The sequence below is a fragment of the Pleurodeles waltl genome, chromosome 10 (assembly GCF_031143425.1).
Source record: "Pleurodeles waltl isolate 20211129_DDA chromosome 10, aPleWal1.hap1.20221129, whole genome shotgun sequence".
Classification (NCBI taxonomy): domain Eukaryota; kingdom Metazoa; phylum Chordata; class Amphibia; order Caudata; family Salamandridae; genus Pleurodeles; species Pleurodeles waltl.
In genome coordinates, this window is record NC_090449.1 from 675,234,459 (window position 1) to 675,261,615 (window position 27,157).

The window sequence follows — 27,157 nt, forward strand, 5'->3', positions numbered from 1 at the left end:
GGTGGATCGGCCTAATAAAAATAGGCTGATCTGCCCCAAAGGGAGCAGAAATGGCCTAAAATAAATTTGCCCCCCAGGGGAACAACCTTTGCCTAAGGGGTCGCTGCTTCCCTTGCGTGAAACTGACTCAAAAAAATAAAAATACCTGGAGTCTAGTGGTTTCTGCCCCCCTTAGGGGCAGATTGGCCTAACAAAAATAGGTCGATCTGACACCATGGGGGGCAGAAATGGCCTAAAATAAATCCCCCCCTCGGGGAGCGACGCTTGCATAAGGGGTTGCTCCACACATATTAAAAAATATATATATAAATAAAAAATATATATATCCATGGTGTCTAGGAGGTTTCTGCCCAGCCCCCCCCCCGAGGGCAGATCGGCCTGATATAATTATCTGTCGGCCTAAAAATAATTTGGCCCCCTGGGGAGCGGCCCGTGCCCAAGCGGCCGCTCCCCTTATGAGTAAGTCTGAAGAAAAAAGAAAATTCCCAGGTGTCTATTGGGCATTTCTGCTGCCCAATCGCAGGGGGAAATGGGGGTGTAAGGGGAAGCGATTCCCCTTCCAGCCCTGCCATGGGGGGCGGGGGAAGCCCATGGAGGGAGCAATAATGCTCCCTCCAAGCTCTGGTGCCGGGACATAATGGTTATGTCGTCGGCACAGCAGCACTGTGCCACGGGACGTAAACATTACGTCCCCAGCACAGAAGCAGTTAAAACAAAACTCAATACATTGTTTCACTGAAAGAAAAGGAAAGTTGAAACCGGTTTTATCGATACAGTCACAACTAGATTCTCAAAGGCTAGCAAATATGGGGTTACATCCAGGGCAATAGGAAGGGTGTTATATTCTGTAACGTATGCAATGGGTAAATTAATTAATCACAAGCTGTAATGCATCAGTCTTCACTTTCGGTAGTAAAGGACAGTAATAACTGTGATGCGGGGAGCCTTCAGACCCCTTGGCCTGAGTACTACCCATTGCACTAATGATAGCTAGACCCTAATCATACCAAAAGAGAACTTTCTAATGAAAGCATTCTGCCAAACTGCACATTTTGCTAGAATACTTTCCCTTAATCATATGATACTAAGACAAGATGCTAGTGGATACTGTGAACGCTCAAATTGACTGACAGGCTGTCAAGCAAGACAGTAGCATAGAAGTGAAAGGGCAGCGGAGGTACTGTGAGACAGTCAAGGAGCTCCATTGGCTAGCATAAAGAAAATTATTCAAATGATCATCTTTTTCAACATATTCTAGTGAAGTCTTGTAGTGCTATCACCAGAAACAAAGGTCAGGTGTTTCATTTCTTTCGCCTTTCTCATTTTTTCCATGGAAAATCAATGAAGAATGTATACTGCACATTTAAATTTGGATTGTGGAGTACTTCTGAAATTCTTGATGTCCTAATGGATGCTGACTGATTGCAAAATGTTCAGAGGACACTAATATAAAAAAACACAAGGACAAGATAATGTGTAGCATAATATTTGTCGAAAACTATACGCAGAACCACAGCTCCTACAAGCATATTACCTGTTTTTGCACCCAGCCAGTTCCTTTAAAAAACTAGGTAGGTCTTTTGATTACAGACTGTAAGGGCAAAATTACTTTTAAAAACCTGAAACTGACATCCACACCAGGAAGGAGACTTGTTGCATCAAGGTATTTTGGAGAGACCATTTTTTTTTTTCTCAGGATATCCATGTTTTAATCTCAATGTGCAGTTTTAGCGACTCCACAATATTGACTACCAACATATCATCAAGATATGTTGCCGTGGAGTAAGAATAGCAAATCCATGCTTCTCCATAAATGCTTACCTTGACCATATGTTGGGAGTTGAGTTGATACTGTGAAGTTGATAATGTGTGCAGGTCGCTATATCCTTATGAATGACTAAATCACTAACTCTGGGTTCCCAAAGGGTAGTGTGTTACAGTCTGAAAAGCCTTCATGACATTATCAGGGGTAATAGTTGGTATATAAATGTTCCCACCATAATAAACCATTCTTGGCCTCAATTTTAGGACATGCAACCCTGATAACTGGGTATAAACCATATGATCATTCATGGAGCCCACAGAGCTGTCAACCTGCCATGCGAGTGACTTTGTGCTACTCTTGCTTTAACAGCCAACAGCACTCAGTGTGCCGGAGTTTGCACACGGGTGAAGAAAAAGCATCCTTATGATACTGGGCCAGAGGTGGTAGCCCACTTCACATAATTATTTGGGCGGCCAAAGTAATTTGAGCAGTCCTTTGAGGTCAGTTATCATGTGTTGCCCACTAGGTGCCATGACCAATGTGCGGTATGCCCTCATGGAAAAGTCCTAGGAATGGCTGCATGCCCCCAGACCTATGAACCCCATTCATGAATGGCATACATATGTCAAGCCTTTTCCGGTGTCTCCGAGAGCACCAGTCAACTACTGTTAAGGTCTGCAGCGTCCATGTTTTCATCCACTGTTTGGGACTACTTTTTCATTTTGTTTTAAATAGCTGAATGGTCCTGCCGCACATTAGGAGCACTATTGTTCCTGTCGCTCGGTTTTTCATATGGCTGCTTTCTTTTTTGTGTCTCTCTGCCTGTTTTCTGTTTGTTTCATTCTGATCTCTGATTCTGACTTTCTGTTTGTTTATTTATTCCTCTGACTGTGCCCCGGTGTGCACCTGTTGCTGAGCGCGGTGTGTGACCTACAGCGACAGGCGCAAGCATCCTTACATTCTTCTGTGGTCGATACAACGAACACGGAGTTGCATTGTTCCTACCCTGTCCTGCACTTTACAGCTGACGCACATACATACCACCAATGAAGGCAATGATTTGAGCACCAAGAGATAATTTCATTAGTGGGATGTGCCATATAAGCAGTTAATGCCCCTTTGAAAACAATATCTGTTCTCTCACTGTGTGCATTATAAGACTCTCTAAAAAGCGAAAATAAGCTTGAAGACTTTACTTTCAAAACCTGCAAATCAAAGCCCACTCCCAGCTTACCTTACAGTGCTCAGCAACAGTGAGGTTGTGCAATTACCTAATGCAAGTACTGCCGAGATGTTTCTGAACCAGCGGGTTACAGATTTGAAGCCTGCCAGGAACAAATCTGCACTTCACCACTTCAGAGCTCCGTATTTGAACGCCATGTAGCTCTCCATGAGGGAAACACATTGGGCTCCATCAGTGAGAGCCACCTAGTGGGACAGCTTGCTGGAGCAGTGCGCCTGTTGCCAGAAGGGTGTAAAACCAGCAGTCGCACAGCTGAATTTCGGTTAAACTAGTTCACCTTTAGGTGTTTCGGAGGTCTGTTAGACAAGTGCCATTCAGCAGAGGCAGTCTAAATACATGTAAATAATGTGTCATTTTGCAGTAAGGATTTTAAAAATTCTGGAGGGAAAATTTTAAAATGTGCACAGAAAAAACATTAAAATCTGGGAAAAGGTCTTAAAATATGCATTAAGAGGGCCCTGTTTAGTGCTAAAACGCAGCACCAAAACCTCACCCGGGCTGTCAGTGCAACGCACTGTTTTCTCAGCCACTGCCAGGACCGTTGACAGACTACATTTCCAGCTCAGACCAGTGCACCTTCTTGGCGTGTCTGACCTTAATAAGTGAACTTACAAAGGGACGCAAATAGGTTGATGAACATTTTGACTCGCAATTAAGATGTTCCCACCATAACTCCAGTACATGCAGATCAATAATCAATCAATAACATCGATAATCAATTACATGAATAATCAATTTGAGTCAGAAACCGTCACACACCATGACCTTTCAGTCATGAATAACCACACCTTTAGTAAAAGTTAGAATGTTTATTTCCCTATATTAACAATGCTAATATCACATAAGATCATATCAAAATCAAAGGATAAACATACAGAAACAACACTGGCTATCCAAAGCTATCTAATCAAAGCTTGAACCACTACAAATTCTAAAGTTAAAATGCAAATTAATAATAACAATTGTGCAAATGATATCACATACATTTAGATTCACCAAAGAAAAGACATCAAATGTTATTCCCAATAGCAGACTTTCATTAGTGAGAATCCTTAACTAACACCAGATAGGCATCACCATGTTGGGCTTCATGCAAAACATTTTAGTAAACACAAATTTGGAAAACATCTAACTATGGCTCTATCAAAACAGCGCGGTTGGTACCTAGAAAGAAAAAGAAAACATACATTGCAAGTCACATTTAGTAATTTGTATACCACTCCTCAAATGGATCGGCAAGCTAAGATAGTCTTCGTCACCAGGACATCAGTTCGGTCAGCAAGACATCAGGATTCAGCATCAAAGTTCAGAAAACGCAAAGTCTTTAAGCAATAAAATTAAGCATGTCTACTGTCAAGATGCTCAAGAAAGTAACGACCTTCCGGCCAGAAAGAAAATGGGCAATTAGGCTGTCTTCCCCTCTGTGCAGTCCGGCTAATTTACGATTCCCTAAAACTACTTCCCAAGTACCTATTGGTCGAGGGATCGCATGTTCACACTTTATCCAATAAAACTAAAACGTCAAATCTATGATTTCTACCACTACTCAGTTCCCGTCGCTGATTGGCTTCTCTTCTAATGTCCTTATACTCCGGCTCGCCAGGTAACAATATTGTTGGAGCTTATACTCCAGTCAGTGTCTCCATTGTTTTTCTCCTGAGAAAGTCAGTCTAACACATTACACTCATAATGCTACATTTAGCAAGAACAGCATCTTCTAGCAATCAGTTCTCATGAGAAAGACTTTTAGCTACGAGCACATGTAGACGGCACAGTGGAAAAATCACAGTTTAATTCTCTGAAGAGCCATTTTATTAAACGTTTAATAAATACAGCTTGACATGAGGGCATGCAACTAGGCCAAGACCTCCGCTAAGTTAACTCCTTCAATTAATAAAGCTAATACAAAATGAATAACCCTTAATATGACATATTACTACATTAATCAAACATATGCTCCACATTTCATAATAATAAGTATACTTCGTGAACATTGGCGGGTACTCATCGTGATCATATTTTCAAATGTGTGCATTATTTTCTCCTGATGTTATTACATTTTCTATGCATATCCATTACTCACAATACATGAATAGTCATTAACATTTTTATTAAAACACCTGCGCTAGCACCCTCCCACAACGAACCTTGTGCTGTGTTCTGCATCAGAGGGTGCAAGCATAAGGACAATATTCCAAAATCTGCATGGCATTTTCGGAAAATCCAAAGCCTCAAGATAAATTTCACAAAATGAAGAATTTCCTAAATCTTCTGCCAATCTTCAAATTTCTAAATTTAGTCGATAATTTGCATGATGCCCAGAATCTGAAGGTAATTTCCGAATGTTAGACTCTCAAAAAGTGTAAAATGTAAAGGCAATACCCAATCATTTGAGGTTAATGGACACCATTTGCAAAAAATGCTTTGTATGCACCAAAACATGTGCTCAGATGTTTCCCCACACTTTCTATTTATGGGGTCCTTTACATCTGGGTAGAAAAACGGTCCTATAAAACACTTTGATGTAGATAACATTTGCACCGGTCTGGGGTGTATTTTTGCACCCAGTTTATACCTTGAATGTACAAATAAAGAGTAACACGTGCCTAACTCTGCTTAGCAAAGGAAACAATGGAATGGGATGGTTTTTACAAGGGCAGCGCTATGAGACCTAACTGAAGGCAGTCTGTGCGCTGCACAAATACTCAAAACGTAAGATAATATGAAACAAGCAGGTGAGTGTGCCAGCTGATGCCAACCGCCCAAAAAAAATCTTAACAGGTATATGTGTTTTTTTTAAATTGCATTTAAGATCAGCATATTGGCTTTTTCGTTTTAGTGAGCGCAGGTTTCTTATAGTTAAATGGCAGCACCACAACTCGCTTTACGAACAGTAACGATGCAAAAAACAGTGGTGCCTTTGGCGTAATGAAAGTTGTGGGGGCCCCATCCCCATGGACACAGTCAGAGGCAGGCCGGCCGTCCGTGCACAGTGTACTGTGCTGAGGGGGCCACTGGACTTCGGGGGCCCCCTGCACTGCAGGGGCCTTTGTTACGTCAATGCCTTTCTGTTTGTGCCACTCTGCTCGTTTCTTGACTTCTAATTCTGCCGTTATGCTAGTTTTTATGGTCCTTTCCTGTCTGTTCTGCCTTTCTGATGATCGATTCTTGACCTCTGATTCTGACTTTCTGCTTGTTTATTCCTCTGTTTGTGACTTTCCGTTTGCGCCCCCATCAGCCCATCCATTCAGCACCCCTACCGCACTTCCGCTCACTGCCCCCACCCCACTGCCAAAGGCAATAGGTTGCACATTGTCGAGACCTATTGGCTTTGCCAATGCTTGTTCTCCTCTCATGGCTGGCTGCTGCTCTCTGAAAGGAACTCGCACAAAGAGGGACGGGCGCTTGAAGCACCCAAAGTGGCTTTAAGAGGTGATCCAAGTGGAGTATCTGAGGATAGAGGTCAAGTAAAAGTGCCTCACTTGAGGGGAAAGAAACAAGAAGTAGTGGTGAAGGGGAAGGACGAGGGGGTGCTGGGGGAATCGGTCAATGAGGAGGGCCACGAGGAGAAGCAGAAGCAAGTGGGAAGGGGAAGAGACCCGAACGCTGCAAAGGGGCTAGGGGTGCCTCGCACAACCTTGGAGAGGAAGGCCAATAGGGGCTGATGTCTTGGCGGTTCTGCTGGCTCTCGGGGAGGCGTTGCGAAACCATGGTTCTGGCGAGAGATCCGTTTTCTCCAAAGCAGCCTCCAGGGCAGCAGAGGAATGTCCCTTTTTGTGTTTTTGTCTCCCTTTTCTAAATGGCAAGGTAGGAGGCATTTTACCTTTTACATACACACAGGTTTTCAGTAACTGCATAGCAACAAGGTATTTTTTTACCCTATCCTAGCGACGTCCCAAATAATACCTTTTTTTTAGGAACGTAAGCATAACTCATCTGAAAGCAGTGCTGCGCAGCACTCCTACTGGGGTGAAACCTACAAATGTATATGCCGACATTTCATACGCATCAGTGCAATAGAGTTCTGTACGAATATGCTGAAAAAACATACAAAACAAATTAGGTTTTTTTAGAAGCAATAATTCATGTCTTTAACTAAAATGTATACGTCTTCTGTTTACATAAAAATAGAGCGCACATGAAAGCAATTAGACATGGACATATGAAAGGAAAAATAACCAAAAAGAATGTTAAGAATTCAAATTAAAGCAAAAGAAGCACAAAAACAAAGGTCACATTCTCCTCTGCAGTCAATAAGCCATTGATAGCTCCAAGTACAGTAGGCATGACAAGTGCAGTCAGCTGCTCCTCTCCAGCCATTCCAAATTACTTCTCAACTGCCAGGTCATCTAAGATCACTCTCTGGATTCCCACACAGTGATCAAGTTACAGGGCTCTCTGTGCACAGGACGTTTAGTGCGGGCATGAAGAGAAACTACAAATGCCTCCTCGAACAACAGAGCACACACAAACCAAGAGATGTGCATGGCCGGCTCATAATTAAGTCACGTGACTTTGTATGATTAACTTTGCGTTCTTTTGCTTACAGCCGTGGGTAGTTTGAGAATATAAAAAGTTGTCAGACTTGGGATTGGGGGGCAGATCTACACCGTACACTAGTGTTAATAGGGAGCAAATCTGCAATCCATGTGGTTGGAACAAATAGTAAGATAAACTTGAATAACACACATACAAATTCAAACACCTTACCCTGTCCGAAAAAGACTAAAACTCATGTACTGTCATAGTTCACAGATATTACTCATATGCAACTGGTGCCAATGTTTGTGCCTCACACCGAAGCAGGGAAAATCGAGCAATTCTATTAATAAGAATATCTGTTTTTGAACAGAGGCACTCATATTGCATTCAATAGTAACATCGTGTACACTTAATTTCATAAGCAATGGCAACTACATGCACAGTTCAAAAATGATTACCAGACACTTTAGATTTCTGCATAATTAGGTCACCCAGCAGCTTCTTTCAGGTTATCTGCCAATGTATGAACCACCCCCTTCCCCCAAGACTCCCCTATTTCGCATTCAACAGTAATTGTCTTCAATATGAGTCAATTTTGATTAACAGAATTTTATTGATCCAGATCCAAATTTTAAAAAACTGTGAGGTCGCAAAATTCCCTCAAACAAACACGGTTCCTTTGTTCTCTAACAAATAGCAGATCAGTACATATTATGCAAAGCATTGCATAAACAAATCATAGGGCCAGATGTATGTACCTGGAGGTTTGTGAATTCTTAATAGCGATTTTTTGCGATTCACTATTAGGAAATTGCAAACTGGTGTGATAGTGTGTTTAACACTGTTTGCGATTCCCAAATGGGTCACAAGAGACCTCCCTCATTAATATTCATGAGGCAGGTCACAATTCATAATCCATTTGGGAATGGCCACAATCACAGGACTGGTGACTTGCTGCTGGTGGCCTGCTGAAAGGCCACTATATCTGTGACTGCTTTTTTAATAAAGCAATCTTTTATTTTGTAATGCAGCCCGTTTTCCTTTTTTTTCTTTATAACTCTATTTTATTGAGTTTATAATATAAACAAATTAAAGACAAAAACAAAAACAAAGCAGTGCACACCAGTGCAAGATACCACAATATCTGTTGATCTCCTGAACGGAGAGTGATGACATATACAGACAGAAACATGGAGCATATCCAATCACTACAATAGTAGATACCTCACCTCCCCTTCCCAAGGAGCTCCCATGTAACCAATTTGTTCAGATACAATGGTTAGCAGCGTAACCATATCACCACGGTTTGTTGTCACCTGTATGCACAGCATAACATTCCACTGTCAACAATCATCAGTGCTCCAATCAGAGCTGGACTCCTCAACCTCTGCGAAGCATTCTGATAATGTACTCCAAGCCGTTATGTCAGTCAGTGCCCACTCCTCCCTACTTGTCATTCTCATGTTTTGTTCTTCGGCAACACCCCATTTCAGAATATCACAGGTCCAGCTAGGAAAGAATGGGCTCCATGTACCCATCCAGCCTATAGCTACTCTACTCTTAGCCAGCGTGAGCTGTGCAAATCTGTGTGGGACGCACCTATCCCGTGGTCTCCGTAGTAGACCTAGGAGACAACTCAAAGGCGTTGCTTCGAGCCCCAAACCAGTGACCCCGTCTAACTTCCGAACCACCACCCACCAAAATTGCTGCACCTCCCTACAGGACCAAGGTAAGTGGAGAAAGGAGGCACCTATCTCCCCACATCTAGGACACCCAGTCTCCCTTGTCAGGTCCACCTTGTTAAGACGAGCAGGCGTAAGATATACATGATGAACAAAATTAAAATGCAACAGCTTAAATCTGTAGTTACAAGAAACCGTGCGCACCAGAGACAGAGGCGTATTCCAGCCCATATCCTCTAGAGGATCCTCCAGATATCGATCCCAGGCCCTGCGCACTCCACTCCGCAAGTTTCTCATGCAGCGCTCTATAAAACAGGGTAACTAAGTGAGAATCCTCTCCCCCATTAGAGTATCCATATTCCTAAAGGGCGCTAGGTTCGAAATCTTAAGTTCCCTATCAAAGTGGCGTGTCGAAGTACTTTCTTAACAGCCTGCTCCCAGACACCTGCAGAGGTTTTAAGCAAACAGGTGATAGCAGTCTCCGACCGACCACCCATCATTAATACATGCACCAATGCCTCTCCTCACAACATGCCAGCGAATAGTCGCTTCTTCCAATTATCCGACAGTGTCATCCACTTTGCAGCATGTTGTAAATGAGCGGCATAATAATAGAGTCTAATATTAGGGAGTGCCAAGCCTCCATCTTCCATATCCCTTTGTAACGTGGACAACCCCACTCTGCAACGAGAGCCAGCCCAGACCAAGGAAATCAACAAACTGTCCAGAAAATTGAAAAGTCGAGCTGCCAAGTCCCTACCATACATCCCACACTCAACAATGCACTGCTGTTGTAATCATCAAACATATGCATTCTTGTGTGAACTAGAAAACCCTAAACCCCTGTGCCCACCCCGGATAAACAGTAAAACAGATACATCAAAACATACTGTAGATCCATGTTTGTGTATGCTGCCAGGACAATAGCCCAAACCCCAACACCCAAAAGCTCTACCACAACAGTGGAAGTGACCTCCCCCGTCCCAAAGACAGTATACACAGTGCCTACCTCCCCAACCAATCAAAGTCTAGGAAAACCATTTCCCCCCCAATCATAAAATACAGATGCATGTAAAGCCCCTTTAAACCAACATCCTCAACATTTCCATTCCTCCCTACTATGCGAGGCATGCACATCAAGCCTAAGCTCATGACCCATGGTGGGTCCGCAAGAGCAGTATCCACCAAAGGCCAACAAATTCAAGAATCAACAGAAAGCATCTCCGCTCCCCATCTGATGAGTCAGCAAGTTCGATGGCCCGCTCAGGATCCACCTCCGCCATAGTACCATCCTGTTGGATTTCAATTCTGCTGACAGAGTTGTCACATCACTGCGTAGAGACCTGCATCTGGCCCTCCCCACACCTCCTCCAGTCCATGTCGTCCACTCCAGAAGTATGAGCTGAGCCAACTCCAGACTGCCCAGAATGACCCGGGCCAACCTTGTCCCACATCTCCAACCATCTCCGGACCTCCTCAGGATGATCAAAAAACTGCGACTTGCCTCCAGAGATCACCTTCAAACATGCTGGATACAATAACATGTATTTGATGTTCATGGCATGAAGCTTGGCCTTCACCTCCAAAAAACCCTTTCGGGAGGTCTGGACCTTATTCGTATAGTCCGGGTAAATGGAGCTTTTGCAATTTTCAAAGACAGCCCTATCAACCTCACGGGTGGTCCGCAGGATGCGGTCCCTATCTTTATAGTTCAGGAGGCATGCAATGATGGCCCTCGGTGGTGCCCCGGGCCGAGGAGGAGCAACCAGAGCCCTGTGTGTGCGCTCCACCACAAACACCTTGGACAACCACTCAGGTCGCAATACATCTCTGATCCATGGCTCAACAAAACCTTCCACCATAGAGCCTTCCGCCCGTTCCGGAAATCCAAGGAGGCACACGTTGTTCCGTTGAGATCTACCCTCTGAGTCCTCCAACCTCACCTCTAACGTCCCAACAGTGGAAGTAACCTGCACCATCTGTTTGCGCAGGGTGCCAACCTCCGTCTGCAAGTCCACGACAGACCCCTCCGCCACCTTGACCTTATCAGAGACCTTGCGGAGGTCAGCTCGAAGAAGGTTCACCTCCACAGCCACCGTTTCTATTTTCCCCTCCAGGGCCACTATAGTGTCCCATATAGCAGCTAACAGTTCAGTGTGTGAGGGCTCCTCCGCAGTAGCTGGCACCCCCAATGCCTCTCCGGACCCCCCAAACGAGTCTGACGCTGCAGCAGCGGGATAGGCATAGTATATTGTTCCATTGTGTTCCCCTGCGACGGCGTGGTCTGCCAATACCTCCCCATCTCACCTCCACTGAGAAATAATAGGATGTATCACCACTGTACCTTACTCGAAGAACCAGAAATTAAGGTCTGTTGAGCTGCAACTGCTGTAGAATAATGCAGATAAATTGTCTAGCCCCGAATATCCACAACAGGGGGCTGCTTACTGTCCACGTAGCCGCGCCAACTCAGGACACGCACGGGTCAGGTGGGCTCGCTGCAGAAGACACCCCACCGGCTCAGTGCAGACACATGTCGTGTCCCAGAATGGCGACCTCCGTCATCTCACACAGGAAAGTGCTGCAGTGAGTTGTGCCACTCCAGGCCACTCCTCCGCAACCCCGGTTGAGCCATGTGCCGCTTCCACCCTTGACCCCGCTCCTCACCGTCGAAGCGCATGGCTGATCATCATCATTGGGGAAAATATATCTGGCCCAGATACATTATAAGGCGACCTCGAGATGGGGCTGAGGCACCTCCCCTACCTCCTCCTCAAGATCACGCCGCAAAGTGAGCCGAGACCACATGGCTGCCCCGGCTCCTCACCTTAGCCTCACTCACTCACACCATGGAGGTGATGGGGGGGAAGGGGGTAAGCAACGGCCTCAGAAACCTCCCCTCCACCCAGCAACACCAGACACCCTCTCCACTGCCTGCTCTTAAAAATGTTTGCATTCGCAAATGGGAAGAGGTCCCTTAGGGACTTGACTTTGGTGGTAACTGCAAGTGTTTTGCGACCACATTCCCAGTCGCAAAACAATCATACATGGCCCTGCAGGTCGCTATTAGTAAAGAACGCCCATTCATGCCCCTTCCTAATAGCGAGTCGTAATCCTTATTCTGCGAGTTGGTAACAGGTTACTGACTCGCAAAATAGGGCTGGTACATGGCCAGAAGCCTTTTACCATTTGCAAACGACCCATACATTTAGCCATATTCTCTTATAAATTTGTGCCATATTACCTATTTACAGACTGTTCATAAGTATTACAATCTCTGTCTACGGGCCAGTAATACTTCTTTCTGCAGTTCCCTACCTAATGAAACCTTTATCCATATGTAAGCTGGTTTCTTAACCTGACTTAGGGGGTCATTCTGACCCCGGCGGTCAGCGGGAGCACCGCCGACAGGCCGGCGGTGCCCCGCAGGGCATTCTGACCACGGCGGTTCGGCCGCGGTCAGATGCGGAAAACCGGCGGTCTCCCGCCGGTTTTCCACTGCCCATACGAATCCTCCATGGCGGCGGAGCGCGCTCCGCCGCCATGGGGATTCTGACACCCCCTACCGCCATCCTGTTCCTGGCGGGTCTCCCGCCAGGAACAGGATGGCGGTAGGGGGTGCCGCGGGGCCCCTGGGGGCCCCTGCAGTGCCCATGCCAATGGCATGGGCACTGCAGGGGCCCCCATAAGAGGGCCCCTCCTTGTATTTCAGTGTCGCCACTGCACCCGTCGCACCTTCCCACTCCGCCGGCTCAATTCTGAGCCGGCGTCCTCGTGGGAAGGATGATTTGCCCTGGGCTGGCGGGCGGCCTTTTGGCGGTCGCCCGCCAGCCCAGGGCAAATCCCAAAATACCCTCAGCGGTCTTTCGACCGCGGAGCGGTATTTTGGTGGGGGAAGTCTGGCGGGCGGCCTCTGCCGCCCGCCAGACTTAGAATGACCCCCTTAGTCTTTTACCAAAAACACCAAATGGAAACGGCTCTGTGGATATTTTGCTATTATGTGCTTCTGCTGTAAGACTTTAGGACACTCTGCTAAATAACCTGATTAAGTCACTGCAAGGGCTTCAACATGTGGACATTGCCACAAAGGTGAGTTTGTTGGAAACAGTCAACAGGTATTGGAGCCTGCAGATAATAGGCGTCTGGTAAGAACTCAGTCCTTAAAAACAAAAGTATACTATGCAAGCTTGAACAGTTCAGCTCAACATTCCTCTGTCGCCAATCATCTCATTCCACAATTACAAATGATTCTCAGTACAGCACCTCTATTGCCAATCCTATGCCAATGACTTCTGATGTAACCCTTCCCCTCAACAGGTCTTCCAACTGATATTAACTAGTGGTCAGATGAACACTAAAACATGAAATGGAATTATGTCAGCCTGTTTCTGCTGGATTCCTAAAAAAAGAGAGGCAACTCGACTTCTTTAGGAAAAACAGTCTACCAGATTAAAGGAGGTTTGCTCCATTACCACCCCTAACATTCCCTGAATACCTAGCCTAGAGGTTCGTTCTGACAAATAGCTTTCGCTCTAACCAGTAGAGGAGCAGTCATTAAAGCAACTTCATCCAATCAATAGATCAGTTTAAGGGATCAATTTTAACTCATGGAGTAGGCCCCTTCCGGTTGCAAAGCACTAAGCTCAAGGTTTGAGTATTGCAACAGCTTTAACACAAAAATGACAAAATACCTGATGGCAAAGATATAATTGTGCAAAATAATGCACGAAGGCTACTGGATCAACTGAAAAGTGAAGGACCAATTTGAGAACAAACAGTGTGTTTGCACAGGCAAAGAACTATATTTCAAAACAATCACTTACATAACACAGTGCATGATACAGCCGCCACTCATCATAAGGAAGAAAATAAAACTCTGATTCCTTTTGATTTTTCAGATTACAATTATAAATGCTGAAAGAAATGCATTACTAATGAGAGAGAAGGTGTGTATAGCTTTCCTTATGAATTTTATTCTCCATTTCGTGCACACTTAATCCATTTTTTTTAAGGGTCTTTTCAAGTATGTCACTACAGGATTACATACCTGATTAATGAATATAGCTGTCTTAACGTTAATTAGAAAAACACTGGAAAAATCTGTTACACAAGTTAAATTATCGGACAATATCACTTTCAAAAACTCTTTTAAACAATTTAGCTAGAATTTTCACAATTAGATCCGGAAAAAAAATTCTCACTCTAATTCTGATTTTGCAAATAGGTTTAATAATAGTGAAGTTTAGCCATACCAACATCAAAACTCTTGAACATATGGATGTGAAGGGATCATGTGAGCTACCCATCATAACTGTTTTCACTGATGGGGAGAATTATTTTGATAGGATGCGTAGGTTATTTGTGAGAAAAACATCTGCCTTCCCTTCCTTTACTGACCTGAATTTTACTATACTATACTCTTCTCTACAATTGGGGGAAGGAGGGGCTGTCACTTGGGTTATTCTAATCAATCTTCTTTTATTTGACATAGTAGTTTAGGTCTTTGCCATCTCATTGTAAAAGAATGAAAGAATCATGTTGTTACTTACAATGCTTCATGACATAAGATTTCATTCTAATTAGACAATGCCTTGCTACATTCGGCACAATCTAAAGGTTGCTTGGCCCTTTTGAGTCAATCTAGACATGTCTGGTTACAAACTAATCATACCATAAAAGAACAAGCATTTCCTCATTGAGTTTACATTGAAAAATGGGTCACTACATGGGAGGGAGGCTGTATTAGATATCTAGGCATTGTGCGTTATTTGCAGTCTATCTCTGTGGTTAATTTCAAAGAAGTTCTGTCAAAGATTAGACTGTTATCAATTGGTTAAGGCTGATACTTATTATCACAGTATTACAAATATACCTGAAATTTGATTCTTTCTAAAGATCTTATATACTGTGTGTTATACTCCATTATTTGGTGGTTTATCTTGCTGGTGCTTATAAGGTCTTCCTATGGGAAGTAGGGAACAAAAATCTAAATTCCGTTACAATATATTGACGATTGCTCTCAGGCAATCATGCTGTGGACTCCCAGACTTAACCTCCACATAAACTAAAGTTCTCTCTGTATCTGCTTTCTTTGCATTTGGTCACATCTGCGGTCAATGAAAAAAATATAAATCCACCCTTCTGCCCTGACAGACTTTCTATTTTCAATGCTGCAGAAATGAAGCATTGCACCCATAAATTATTTGGGACATGAGTTCATCCTTAGACACAATGGTAAACCATCCTATTCGAAAACTGGGTAAAAAGATATAAGTGAAAAATCAAGTGGAGTTTGATCTAATTCATTAACATTTGTGAAAATTAAGTTGCCCCAATTCGGAGTCTGCCCAATTTTAAGTTAATGCTGATGCGCTACCAACAGATTATAATGAAAACCTACCATCCCACTTACTCTCAAGGCAACAATTATCTGTGTTTTTAAATCTTCTAATATTTTGGAAGAAAGATAGCTTCAATTATGCCATAACTACATGCTTCTTATCTGATAACTTAGGGCTCTCTCTGACTAATTCATATACGTTTTATATTCTTACTACAAACCTTTCAGAGCCCTTGGTTGTCCTTCTACGTTTAACTCAGTAGAAGGTACTTTTGAGAAAATATAGCACACCTGTGTTAATATGTAAATTGGGCCTTAGGGTGCGGTGGAGTAGTAACAAAGTGTTGAGATTTCTTTGTTATATGATATAGTATTGCGATTCTCTATTTCTGGAAGGAGGTATGTCCTTACATATTTTAACTTTGTAATTGACAATCACACTAAAGGATCCCATTCTTTGGCCCTATTACACTGGATTGATGCTTTCATTTCACCTAGTGACTGTGAAAACAGCAATCAATGGCTTTGTAAAATAAGTAATACACACGAGAAAACTTGATAGTACCTTAGAACAAAATTGGATGCTATGGAAAAAGCCTCTTATCAGCTTTAAGGAGCAATGTACACATTTAACGTTACATGGATAAACTTTGTTATTGGAACTAATTATTGCTCATATTTGATGACCACCCACCCATCTTCCTTTCCCCCACTCTCCCTCTTCTTTAAAACAAATCAACATCAATATATTTTATTTGTGCATACATAGGTTACCTTTTTAGAATGCATTTAGATCTATTTAGTGAGGTGTGTCGTTCAGTTTGTACTTTGATGTATTTTGATGCCTGTTAAAAATAAAACATTAACAGTACCTAGTTACATGCTGCTCAGTAATCACCAATGACATTCTACTTATAACCCAGTGGCCCACAAAGTGGTTGCGTTAGAAAGGAGAGGAGGTTAGAAGAAGCATCCACTCACAATCTGGAATGCCAGAATACTTGACCAGTCCACGTTTGTCATATGCAGCTGGATTACTTCTGGGTGTTGAGATTTTGATATCAGGTGAAAAAGCTACCCGACTCAACAGGGAAGCCAGGAAGTAGAACACTGGAGTGTAGTATGTCCACCTAAAAATAGTCTATTACTGGATCAATTCATAAGTTATTTTAAATGGCTGACTGGCCTTAGTGTTGTGAAAAATGTCATTTCTTCCATTCTGTAGGTCCTGGGCATTTAGCAAGTGCACACATTTAATATTTTGATGTCAAAATTTCATTATAAATGGATCTGAATATGATTTTGCAGTTATCTTTTCAAATAAGTAATAAGTACAGGATTGATCTAAGAAATAATAAATATAGAACATTTCCAAACGAAAAATAAAAACAATGCAGTGTAGAGTTGGCTAGATGTAGCCTAATAAAGATCTTAATCAGGAGGAGTTAAAACGTCATCAGGCTAAAATACCAGCAGCTAGTCAGTAACATCATGCCTGTAAAGTCTGCACCTGGCTAAGTTAACTCTGACTTAAACCTCTGAGTGCTAAATCACATGATTAATACATTATGTCTCACTATAAAGCACCAGAGTGACTCTTTGGGGCAAGTAAGTGAAATAGCTTTATTAAATATAACATACCTCTCATACCCATATATTTTCTTATAAAAACGTTTTTTCTGAATTTTAGACAGAAGGGCAACTCTGACAATAACATATAGACTTCTTTGCAGATTTCAAGGTCGACATGACATTCACATAACTCTGATACAGGTCATGGAGATAGGTCAATGTCCAACAGTGGGATTCCTTTCTCGAAATCAGAAAAGTTGTCATCTGGTAAAATCATCCAACCAGGGAGTTCATTTTTTGTTCTTAAAACGTATTTTAAAAGTAGCTTTTATAACTGATGTGCGAACCCTCAATCTTTTGCCTGAACCATTTGCGGTGTGTCTCTTATTTATGATCATTTATAAAGGCAGTGGTGCTTAGAGGGTTCCTCTTACTGCCTAATTGATAAGTATCCTAAAGGAAAGCAGTATACTACCTCAACACATAAGGGAACACGGAATTAGAAAAAATCAGCCGGCATCAATGTATCTCAAAGGAATTTCAATCCCGAAATCACCACGGATTTTAAGTTCGCCTAACTGGCTTGAGTGTCTGCCTCACCACTTATGTTCTCAATAGCAACACCATAGAGGTCTACTCAACCACAAAGTACAGAACTGCATAGAACAATCAATTTGCAGCCTTTACAGCTCTTTTAGAAAGCACGGAAGCCTCTTTGTGATAGAGTATACAATTCAAGAACACACTCCTCCCTTCAAATCAATAGCAGATGTCACTTTAACAAATTAACTACACAGTATTACAGTAGATGTTGTCACAGCCTACTGACTCTTAATTAAAGAAACAATGAAAAATTACTGACTAGTTACTAACTGAATACAATATCACATATACGAGAAGGGTAGTGTCACAGAATTCCTCTTCCTTAACTATCATTCTTTCAAACTGCAACCCCACTGAAGTAACAGCATTTATCTGTGGCGGGGCCAGATGATACTGTAGCCACTATGACACATAGTAAGATTGGGGCAGCCTATCAATGCACAAAGCACACCAAACAAATCTTTACCACAAAACATAGGATTACATATCCGGTTATGCTATCAAGCATGATCTATTTTGTAGTGAGCAGGACAGTAGGTTTTACCACTGAAAATACATGTTTGAGGGAGGAAATGGGTGTAAGTAGGCACTAAGGACATCCGGAAAGAAGATTCAAATAGTATACACAACTTCATCTCTGTAGGCTGATAAGTCACTAGATAATAGCTTTGCAGCCAGTTAATTTAATGTCAAGGTACCATGTGGACCTATCAAGCACCAAAACAGAGTTGATGGGAACAAAACCCATAAATTAACAATAAATTACATGCCCCAGTTACATGAAACCCTACATCAGAAGGTAAAAAAGTTAAAGCTCAAAAAAGTGTGCCTTGGGAGTAGAAAAGAAAATTAATACAAGTAAATGGTCAAGGACAAGTACTTTACTAGCCGTTTCGGCTCCTGAGAAGGTGTAATCAGAATCCACACACATACAACCAACAGCATTTGATCTCCTATTTCTGGTTACATCTAACAATTAGGTTTATGTAGGTTATGCTAACGCACCTCATTAAGAAGTTTACGTTAAGCATCTGTTAACTGATTATTAGATATAAACCCCTTAAAACACACTTTAAGCTAAATCAAACAATTATTTTCCCTTTCTTTTAAATATAAGACTTTAAGACTCCTGAGACCTTACAACTCTCTTTCCCTTCTCACTAATACTACTCACGAACGTACATGTGTATTGGATATTCAATCACTATTAAAATGGTCTCACATTCCACTAGCCATCTCATAACTGTAGTTAATCATGGTTCGAACAAACTGGAGACACAACATATTGAATACAAACCACTCCTCTTACTATTCCACCTAGATGACAATGGGAAGCAGGGGCATGTCGCCTATAACGCGCTGGGATACACCAAGCTCAGCAAGAAGCCAATAAAGTGGCATCAGATAACAAAACAGCCCTTGATGAGATTTGAGATTCAAAACTTAAGCGCAACATTCCTTTCCTTTAAAAAAAATTCCAACACAGAACACTGACTGTAAATACTAATTTCATGGCTCTGGTCCTCTCTCAGCATCTCACACATTCCCAAAGTGATTCTCTAGGCCGTTTTTGGTTTACATGTTTTATTGAATAGCATCTTTATAAACAGTAGTGTATGGAGTGCATTGTCTTCAGCATACCATCAAGAACACATCAGCAATATATTTTCAGTGGTATTCCAACGATATTCTACATGTATTGCATCAGGTTTCCTCATATTCCACTCCACCCCTATATATACCTTCATTTATCTCCCTCACCTCATATGCATGCTTTTCTCCTGTTCAATTCTCGTGCCTGCTAGCATTCGCACTTCTCTTTTCAAACCTTCTTCTACATTTATGTTGGTCCTTCGAGGGCTGAGCCAGTCGAGGACCCCTTTCGGAGCCTCTGTGACATTCATTGAGCCAGAGTACCCATGTTTACTGTGTGTACTGCAATCCTGTTGCTCATAGATCTGTTAAGTGCCAAAGTATGCCCTCCCAATCACCCTTATGCTCCTTCGATTTCCATCCCACCGGTTGGTGTATGCAGACTGGTGGCTCTGAGCCACAGGGGGATATCTGTGTTTCTAACTTAGCCTGTGTGAAGGAATCCCTGCATATTTAGGTGCACATACTTTTTATTTAGCTACCTCATTACATTGTGTGAATCTGAATTAGGTCAGTACCAAGGTCAACCAGCTGCCTAGCATCTTTTGGTCCCTCCTGGTTATAAACACAATTTAGGGGGAGATGTTTTACGGCAGAGCCTGCTCCACTGAGTACTAATGCTATATTGAATACACTACTTTGATATCCCGAGGAGCATGGAATTAATTGTTGGTGGAAACTCCTCTAGATGCTTCACTACTACAAGTTTGTTCCAAAGTAATAACATAAGCATGTGGAAAATACACAAAAAATTGCTGTAGACACATCAACAGGTTAAGTGGAAGAAGGCCCAACTTATGGACCTCAAGTGTCGTCAGATTTCTAACAGAAATCCTATGTATAGAAAAAACAAATCTCCCTGAGAATACCAAAGCTGTCCGAGAAGGGTATCACTAAGAACCCAAATAAAATCAGAGATGCAATTGAAACCCAATTAGAACAGAAGTGAAATTAAGGGAAGGACATCACAGGGGTAAACAGAAAAGCACACCAAAGCACAAATGGTCGAAAAGAAAGTATAACCATCATGAACTGCCAAATACAATAAAGATGTCTAATGTACTAAAACTACGGAGAAAGCAAGGCAAGCACAGTCTTCTGATGACACTAAAAGGTCTGCTTCTTATAAGAACAGCAAGGCAAGCACAAACTAAGTTACAACAGTGGAAGGATGATGTTAATTTTGAAAGGGTTTGTCATTCCAGATAATCACACCAAAGTCTGACAAAGACACGTCCTTTGATGATTTCTTATGGTTGTTTTTCCAAGACTGTTCCACACCAAACCACCAAGTACCAGGGGCCTACAAACAGGTTTATATCCATGCTGCAAAGGTATCAAGAAAATCAACTGCTGCATTAAAAGCAGTCTAGAGAAACCAGGGAAGCTGATGGGACTGGACATCCCACGAAGGACACCAATTTTCGCAAAGCTGCGTTATTTTTAAAGGCAATTGCTCCTTTACTATTTGCAATCCTAAATAGACCAATATTTGCATACTTGTGAAGTTGATAGAATCTATCATCTACAAACAGAAGAGAAATAAACAAGTCTTCATTTATTTCTGTTGTGAACCACATTAGCGGAGGACAGCGTTAGGGCTGTAAACAAGGGCTTTGTAAGTCATCAGGCAAACTGATTAACGTTTCATGCTAATCACCCTGGCTTCAGAAAGCAGACCCAAGTCCAAAACAACGCAAGGGGCCTATTGGACCAAGTTAATTTTTCAGTATTTGAACATCAGGTCTTAATAAAAGTCAGATATGGATAATGGGCAAATAACTTTTACTAGGTGTAAGCTTCGTATCATACACCAGGAACAGCAGAGATAACTGTGTAGCATGTACCTTCTGTAATAAAATAAAGTCTGCACTGGGTATGTGCCTCAGTCAGAAACATTAATAGCACAGAAGACGCTCTCATGTATACACTTCACTAATGACACTCCTCTTGCATCACATACAACCTCGGCTTCAACTGACTGGACATTACAAACGCTAAAACCTTGAGTGCATTTCTGACCGCTTCACCATGTACATTAAAAAAAACAAGGAAACAACGAAGTAAGAAGAACAAAGAGATAAAGCAATAGACATAGAAGAGATGCTGATTACCCACCTATGTGAGTCTGTGCCATGACATCAGCTAGTCGGTGGGCAGCACCGCTGCCTCCACTCTGCGTTGAAGATGAAGAAGTGGTGGATGTGGTAGAGCCATGGATCGCTTGACTTATCCAGTGTTCCATGTTAATGCTACCCTGGCTTGAGGTCGGCGTTCCTTGGGAGTCACCTTGTACGGATCCTTCATCTTCTGAACCAGAAGAGGTATCTACGCATTAAAAAGAATAGAGGGGTTGTTAAAAATGATGAACTAAAAACATTTTAAAGTATATCTGCATTCCCCTTAAGTGACTGGTGTGCAAATGAATGTATTAAAGTATGTATGGTTCTAATTTGCAACTGTGAAAAGCAATACAACTAACAAGATCATTAAATGAGCACAGCAATAAATAATCCTTGACATCGGGTCTAAATCCTTACCTGATCTTCAACACCTACAACCCTGTGTTTTTGGATGAACAGTTTTATTGCCCACTTGTGGTCTTAGGACTTGTACCAAAGTCTTGCTCGCAGTTCCTCGCTATCCTGAAACTGTGTTGGCATCTGGGTCCGATCTGAATACTTCCATCTTGTCTCTATCTGGGGTATGCCACACCACCTCTCCTTCTGCTTTCCCCTCCAAGATTCTGCCTCTATGGTGCAATTATTAAGCCTACCTCTGGGCAAGTATCTGCTTCCCTTTCCTAATGGTATTTCAGAGGACATTAATCAGCAGGCCAGCAGAAGGTGTGGTTGAAACTGAATGCTTCTATGTATACTATTGGTATCATCATTTGCATGAAAGCATTATGTATGCCATAAGTTTAACAAGCGTGCTATGTAATGATAATGAGGAGGAGCCATCTCTCTACTGATTGTATTGGAAAGGTAAAAAGAGAAAAGTGGATGAAGAAACAAAATGAAATCTAGTTCAAGCTTGTACTTTATATTTTTAGCATTAATTCTATAACTTTTCTGTCAGAACATTAAACCACTTAGGTCTTCTCCATTCAATAATACTTTGTTCAACTTTCTGTTCCCCGTGCAAAAATGAGAAAATCGTTGTGTTGGTTTCTCCCCTCCATCAGCAGCACTGCCTCATGCAGCCACCATCTTGGTCTCTGGCAGAAAGTAAAACATAAAGCAAGTCCTGTACTCAACTAAAAGGCCTAACTGCGATACCAATTGAGATAATCTGTTTTATCCTGCCCTAGGGGTACCAAAAGACCATTATAAATAACCAAAAACAGGTAAGAAGAACCCAGTTAACGACAGAGTAAAATTCACCACGTAAAATAATCAAAGAGTAACTAAGGTTCCAGGAGCACGACCTAGCCTCCAGCAGAACGAGATAAAACAAACCACAATGAGTATGACAAAGGAGAACACCCAGAAGGAAGCCTGGCAAAAGGGAAGATAATGGAAAGAACCTCATTCCCCCCTCTATCACTGATCCCTCTCACGAAAATGAATCGCTAGGACTACAAGACTTCATTAAAAAACCCTTCACATCAAATTTAAGCAACTTTAGAGGAGAAAACAGAAGGAACGAGGGGACACATACAACGAGATGCAAATTGTGAAGCACCCTTTTGACAAACGACTAAATGTAATAGAAAGATAACATTAGAGTAAGGGATGGTGGAGGTAGAGATTATTGTGATGTATATACTGGACCACTAAAGAAGGGGACAAAAGATACAGGATTGCTCAGAACGTTTGGTGAATCATGCTCAGTGAACATGTTTACACGGGTTGGTAGGGTAAATAAACAAGGCTTAAAACCTGGCGACAAGAATCTAAAGATTGCAGAAGAGATCCAGGTTCGAGAGAAACCAATAGAGTAATGATATGTTTGTATTTTACTCAGTAATGGAACAAATAGCCCAGTAACCAATAGCTACACTTTAGATTTAGTATGCCAACCTTAGTTTTTTAACTCACCCAAATATATCAGAGAAGACAGAACAGGAATACTGGAAACAGAAAAAGTTTACATCAAGAAATTTCATCATCATAGGACAGAACCCTTTTTGCTACATATGGATAAATGAAACATCGCCCATGAAGATGAAACCAAAATTGCAGCAAGTACAAATGAAGCAAGGGGAAAAACAATAAAAAGAAAAAATGTTCAAAACAAAAAGCTATCAGATACTCGTAAATCTATTGCTGTGATACAAGAAGCAAGCGTCAAGGGAGGGAAGTATCTTGGCCTAGTGGAGGAAGAAGAAAGGGCTACTGCAGAGAGTTGAAGAATGGATGTAAAGGACCAGAAATATATCCCTGCTCAAACAGAATCATTATCACTTATAGGTTATATCAATTATATTAAGATGACAATTTTGTCCAACATGCTCTCAAGGAGTTAATCGGTTCCTAATAGGGCTCCAAAAATCTTTGTCAGATTTAGAGGATATGCTTTCCGTGGGGCAACAAAAAAACCTAATCAAGGCTACAAGATACTTGTGTCCTTCAAAAGAAGGATGGCAAACGTCAGAGCATTAACAATATTTCAATGCAGGAACCATGAAAGTGGTTGAGCCTCTAGTCAAGTGGAGATACAGCAAAGCATAGTTTGTTTGTAGATCCATTATCAAGTGCAAAACATTCCTATACATTAAGGTTTATCTGATCACAAAATTCTTGGGACTTAAGTTCTCTGGCCACTGTCCATCTCTGTAACTAGAAGAGGTATATTACAACATAACAGTGACCACTTGCATGACAGTCTTTTTGCTATAATTTGGGCCTGTGAGAAAAGTTGCAATTCTCTTCAAAAGTAATCAGGTGGAGGGAAAGATTACAGGCAAGCCAAAATACAGTATATTCCCAGATAGTTGTATATTGGGTGTGTTAAATATTACTTCAAAAGTTTCCCTTATCATTGTTGTCTTGTTGATCTTTCACCTGGTATTGTTTTTTTTTGCCTGATAAGGATCTTGTAGCAGGTGAAAGCATTCACATGGAGGTGGAAATACAAAACATTGTCATCCATATTTGGATGGTAAGACTATGCATTAGTGAAATGTCTAAATTGTTTTCAATCTGTGATCACTGATGTTTCCTTTTTGTGACATGATATTATCATCTGCACTACATTACTTTTCCTTTGAGCCACAGCTACTCCTATTACGTTGCTCTTTTAGGCTGCACATATGACTTATGTAATCCAAAAAGCTGTATTTTTTTTCCCACTGGTATCCTGGTACTGAAAATGGGTTTTTGAATAAAGATCATGTCTGCCCTTGCGCTTTTTTAGTTTTATAAACTATTGTACGTCTCTTAACTGATTTACTCCCTTCCCCATTGATTTTTTTAGACTGATTCATTACATACTGGGTTTTGCTTATTTGTTATGCATTTGTAAATTACCCACCTATTTCAGCTCTTTTACTCCTTCTTGAAATGTGTGTTGATAGTTTGGAATGTACACCCCCGTTAAATGCCATTTGCCACCCAAACCCCAGATTTTTAGCCTTAGTTTTCAAAACAATTGTTACAGTGTTTATTTGGTAAATAACTCTCAGAATGTCCGTCCATTTTAGTGCCTTATTTAGAATTAGGCAAAAGGGATGCTCCGTCAAAAGATGAAGGATACCCCACGCACGTAATACAAGTGCCACAGGATGTAATGCACTTCCTAATACAGCGGATGGAATATCTGCCATGGTTGTGACGGAGCATCCCTTCCACCAAACTCTGAATAAGGCCCTCAGTTTGATTCACCTTATAGTTGGATACTAAACTGAAGCCAGCAGTTAGTGGTTGTAGCGCTTTGAGCACTTCCTCAGGGTTGGTACAATAGATCATCAGGTCATTCGAGACATGATATATTTGGTTGCCACACCCCAATCTTTTAATGCTAGTATGGTGAAATAGCAATGTTGCCAAGGGTTCAAAACAGAGCAAAATTAGCCAGTCTTTGAGCCAGGCTCAATGTCCATCTCGACTGAGTGCCTCCTAAGATACTGGAGGTTTGATGTAATTTCATTGTTTATTACTACAGCAGCCCCTTGGGTTCGAATAAAGTGTTAAATGGCTTTTAAAAACGTCGGCTATGTCATCTTCTCTAGTATCTTTACAGACATAGGCCCTGAACCCTGTCAAACACATTTTCGCATTAATCATTACTGCTACCACTGGAATTATGTTTTGAGTGGCACAATTTACTACAAAGATGAGGTCCACTCCCCATTATCAACCCATGTTGCTGCAGACTTACTAGCCCCTGTTAGTTTCTAGTAAGTATCTTGGCTAGGAAAGCAACATTATGGCAGGATCTGTGTCCCTTTATTGGTTTTTATAATAGATCAATAATACGTTTTACGCTTTAGATGCTATTCTCAATTTCTTCACTTTGTGTGTTTTTATATTCTAGATTTTTTAATTTACTTTCCTGATTTCACTTTGCAGCAACAGGAATTTGCTGGCTTTCCTCTCCCATTTGTATCACGCTTGTTTATAAGGCTCTTCTTGTTCAATCAGTTTCTACATTCTGTGAATTTAATGTTATTTGTATTGCTTCAGTATGAATTAAAATACATTCAGGGGCTGTATGCGGGGACTGAAATGTGTTCAACCCACTACATTTCTTTTTCATAGTTTTGCCAAGGGTAGCTAGTAATTTCAGCCCATGGTGTGTTCTTTATAAGTGTCCCTTAGGATAAGAATAGCTGTAGAGCATTTCTGAATCACAAAATTCTTTAGTTATTAAAGTGTCTTTGCCCATTACCCATCACTGACCTTTATTACGACATGACAGTCAAGTACTGAAATACTAGCTTCGTTTTTAAAAGGTCTTTGCCCATTATCCATATATATGACTTTTATTAAGGCCTGATATTCAAATACTGAAAAAGTAACTAGGTCCGATAGGCCCCTTGTGCTATTTTAGACTTGTGTCTGCTTTTGTAATTCTGGCTAATCAGAACATGATCAATTTGGGAGAAAGCCTGGGGATGGACTAGTTGGATGCACCACATATCAATCGGACCTTAGTTTGCTTTCATCAGTTTCATCTGTCATTGATTTATTGCTAAATTTAGTTAATTCTGACATCTAATAGTTTGCTTGGACAAGGATTGTCTACCAGATAAATGTACCGCATGATATGTGGGGCTGGAAAGCTCTCTATTGTGTCAAAATTGTGTTCTATATTTTAATTATCTTTCTTTGGGCAATAGAACCCTGCAATAGTGAAATATTCTGACTTAACCTCGACCTTCTGACTCAACCTCGATCTTGACTATCACCCATCTCTAAACTTTGCCATTTGTGGAACTTAACATCCATAGTCCACTATGTATACATTTTGTTTTCATAATCAGAGCTACTCCTTACAAAGTACTCAACCGTTATGAGCATATACATTGTGTTCACTTCAAGAAACTGTGAAGCTAGTTGTTAGCATCCTGACATGAGAAACGGCTTTCCAGGAGTAGATTTTATATTCCTCGACATTTAATAAAACACCTCTTATGTGCCTGTTTTAATACATTCATGTTCAATAAGAGAATTTAGAATGTATTCTGATGAATTCTTATTTATATTAGGTTTGCTTTAACTGTTGCCTGTCAGTTGTTCTTTGATTTGGTTGGCAAACATAATGGTCCAAAAAGGAATATATGAAATATGGTCCATCTTCCTTAGAAAAGGAGTATCAACTTGGCATTATCCACAAACCCCAATATGGCAAAATCTATTTTGCAAAAATCT

At 41.5% G+C, this 27,157-nt stretch overlaps 1 protein-coding gene across 8 annotated transcripts in view; it reads right to left on the reverse strand.

Moving 5' to 3' along the window:
• Positions 1 to 27,157, reverse strand: part of DIP2C (disco interacting protein 2 homolog C) — a 1,002,241-nt gene that overhangs the window by 503,855 nt on the left and 471,229 nt on the right. For all 8 annotated transcript variants that reach the window (XM_069211176.1, XM_069211178.1, XM_069211177.1 and 5 more), the window contains one exon: positions 21,459 to 21,668. In XM_069211176.1, coding sequence (XP_069067277.1) covers positions 21,459 to 21,668 — 210 coding nt within the window. The remainder of the gene's footprint in view (positions 1 to 21,458; positions 21,669 to 27,157) is intronic.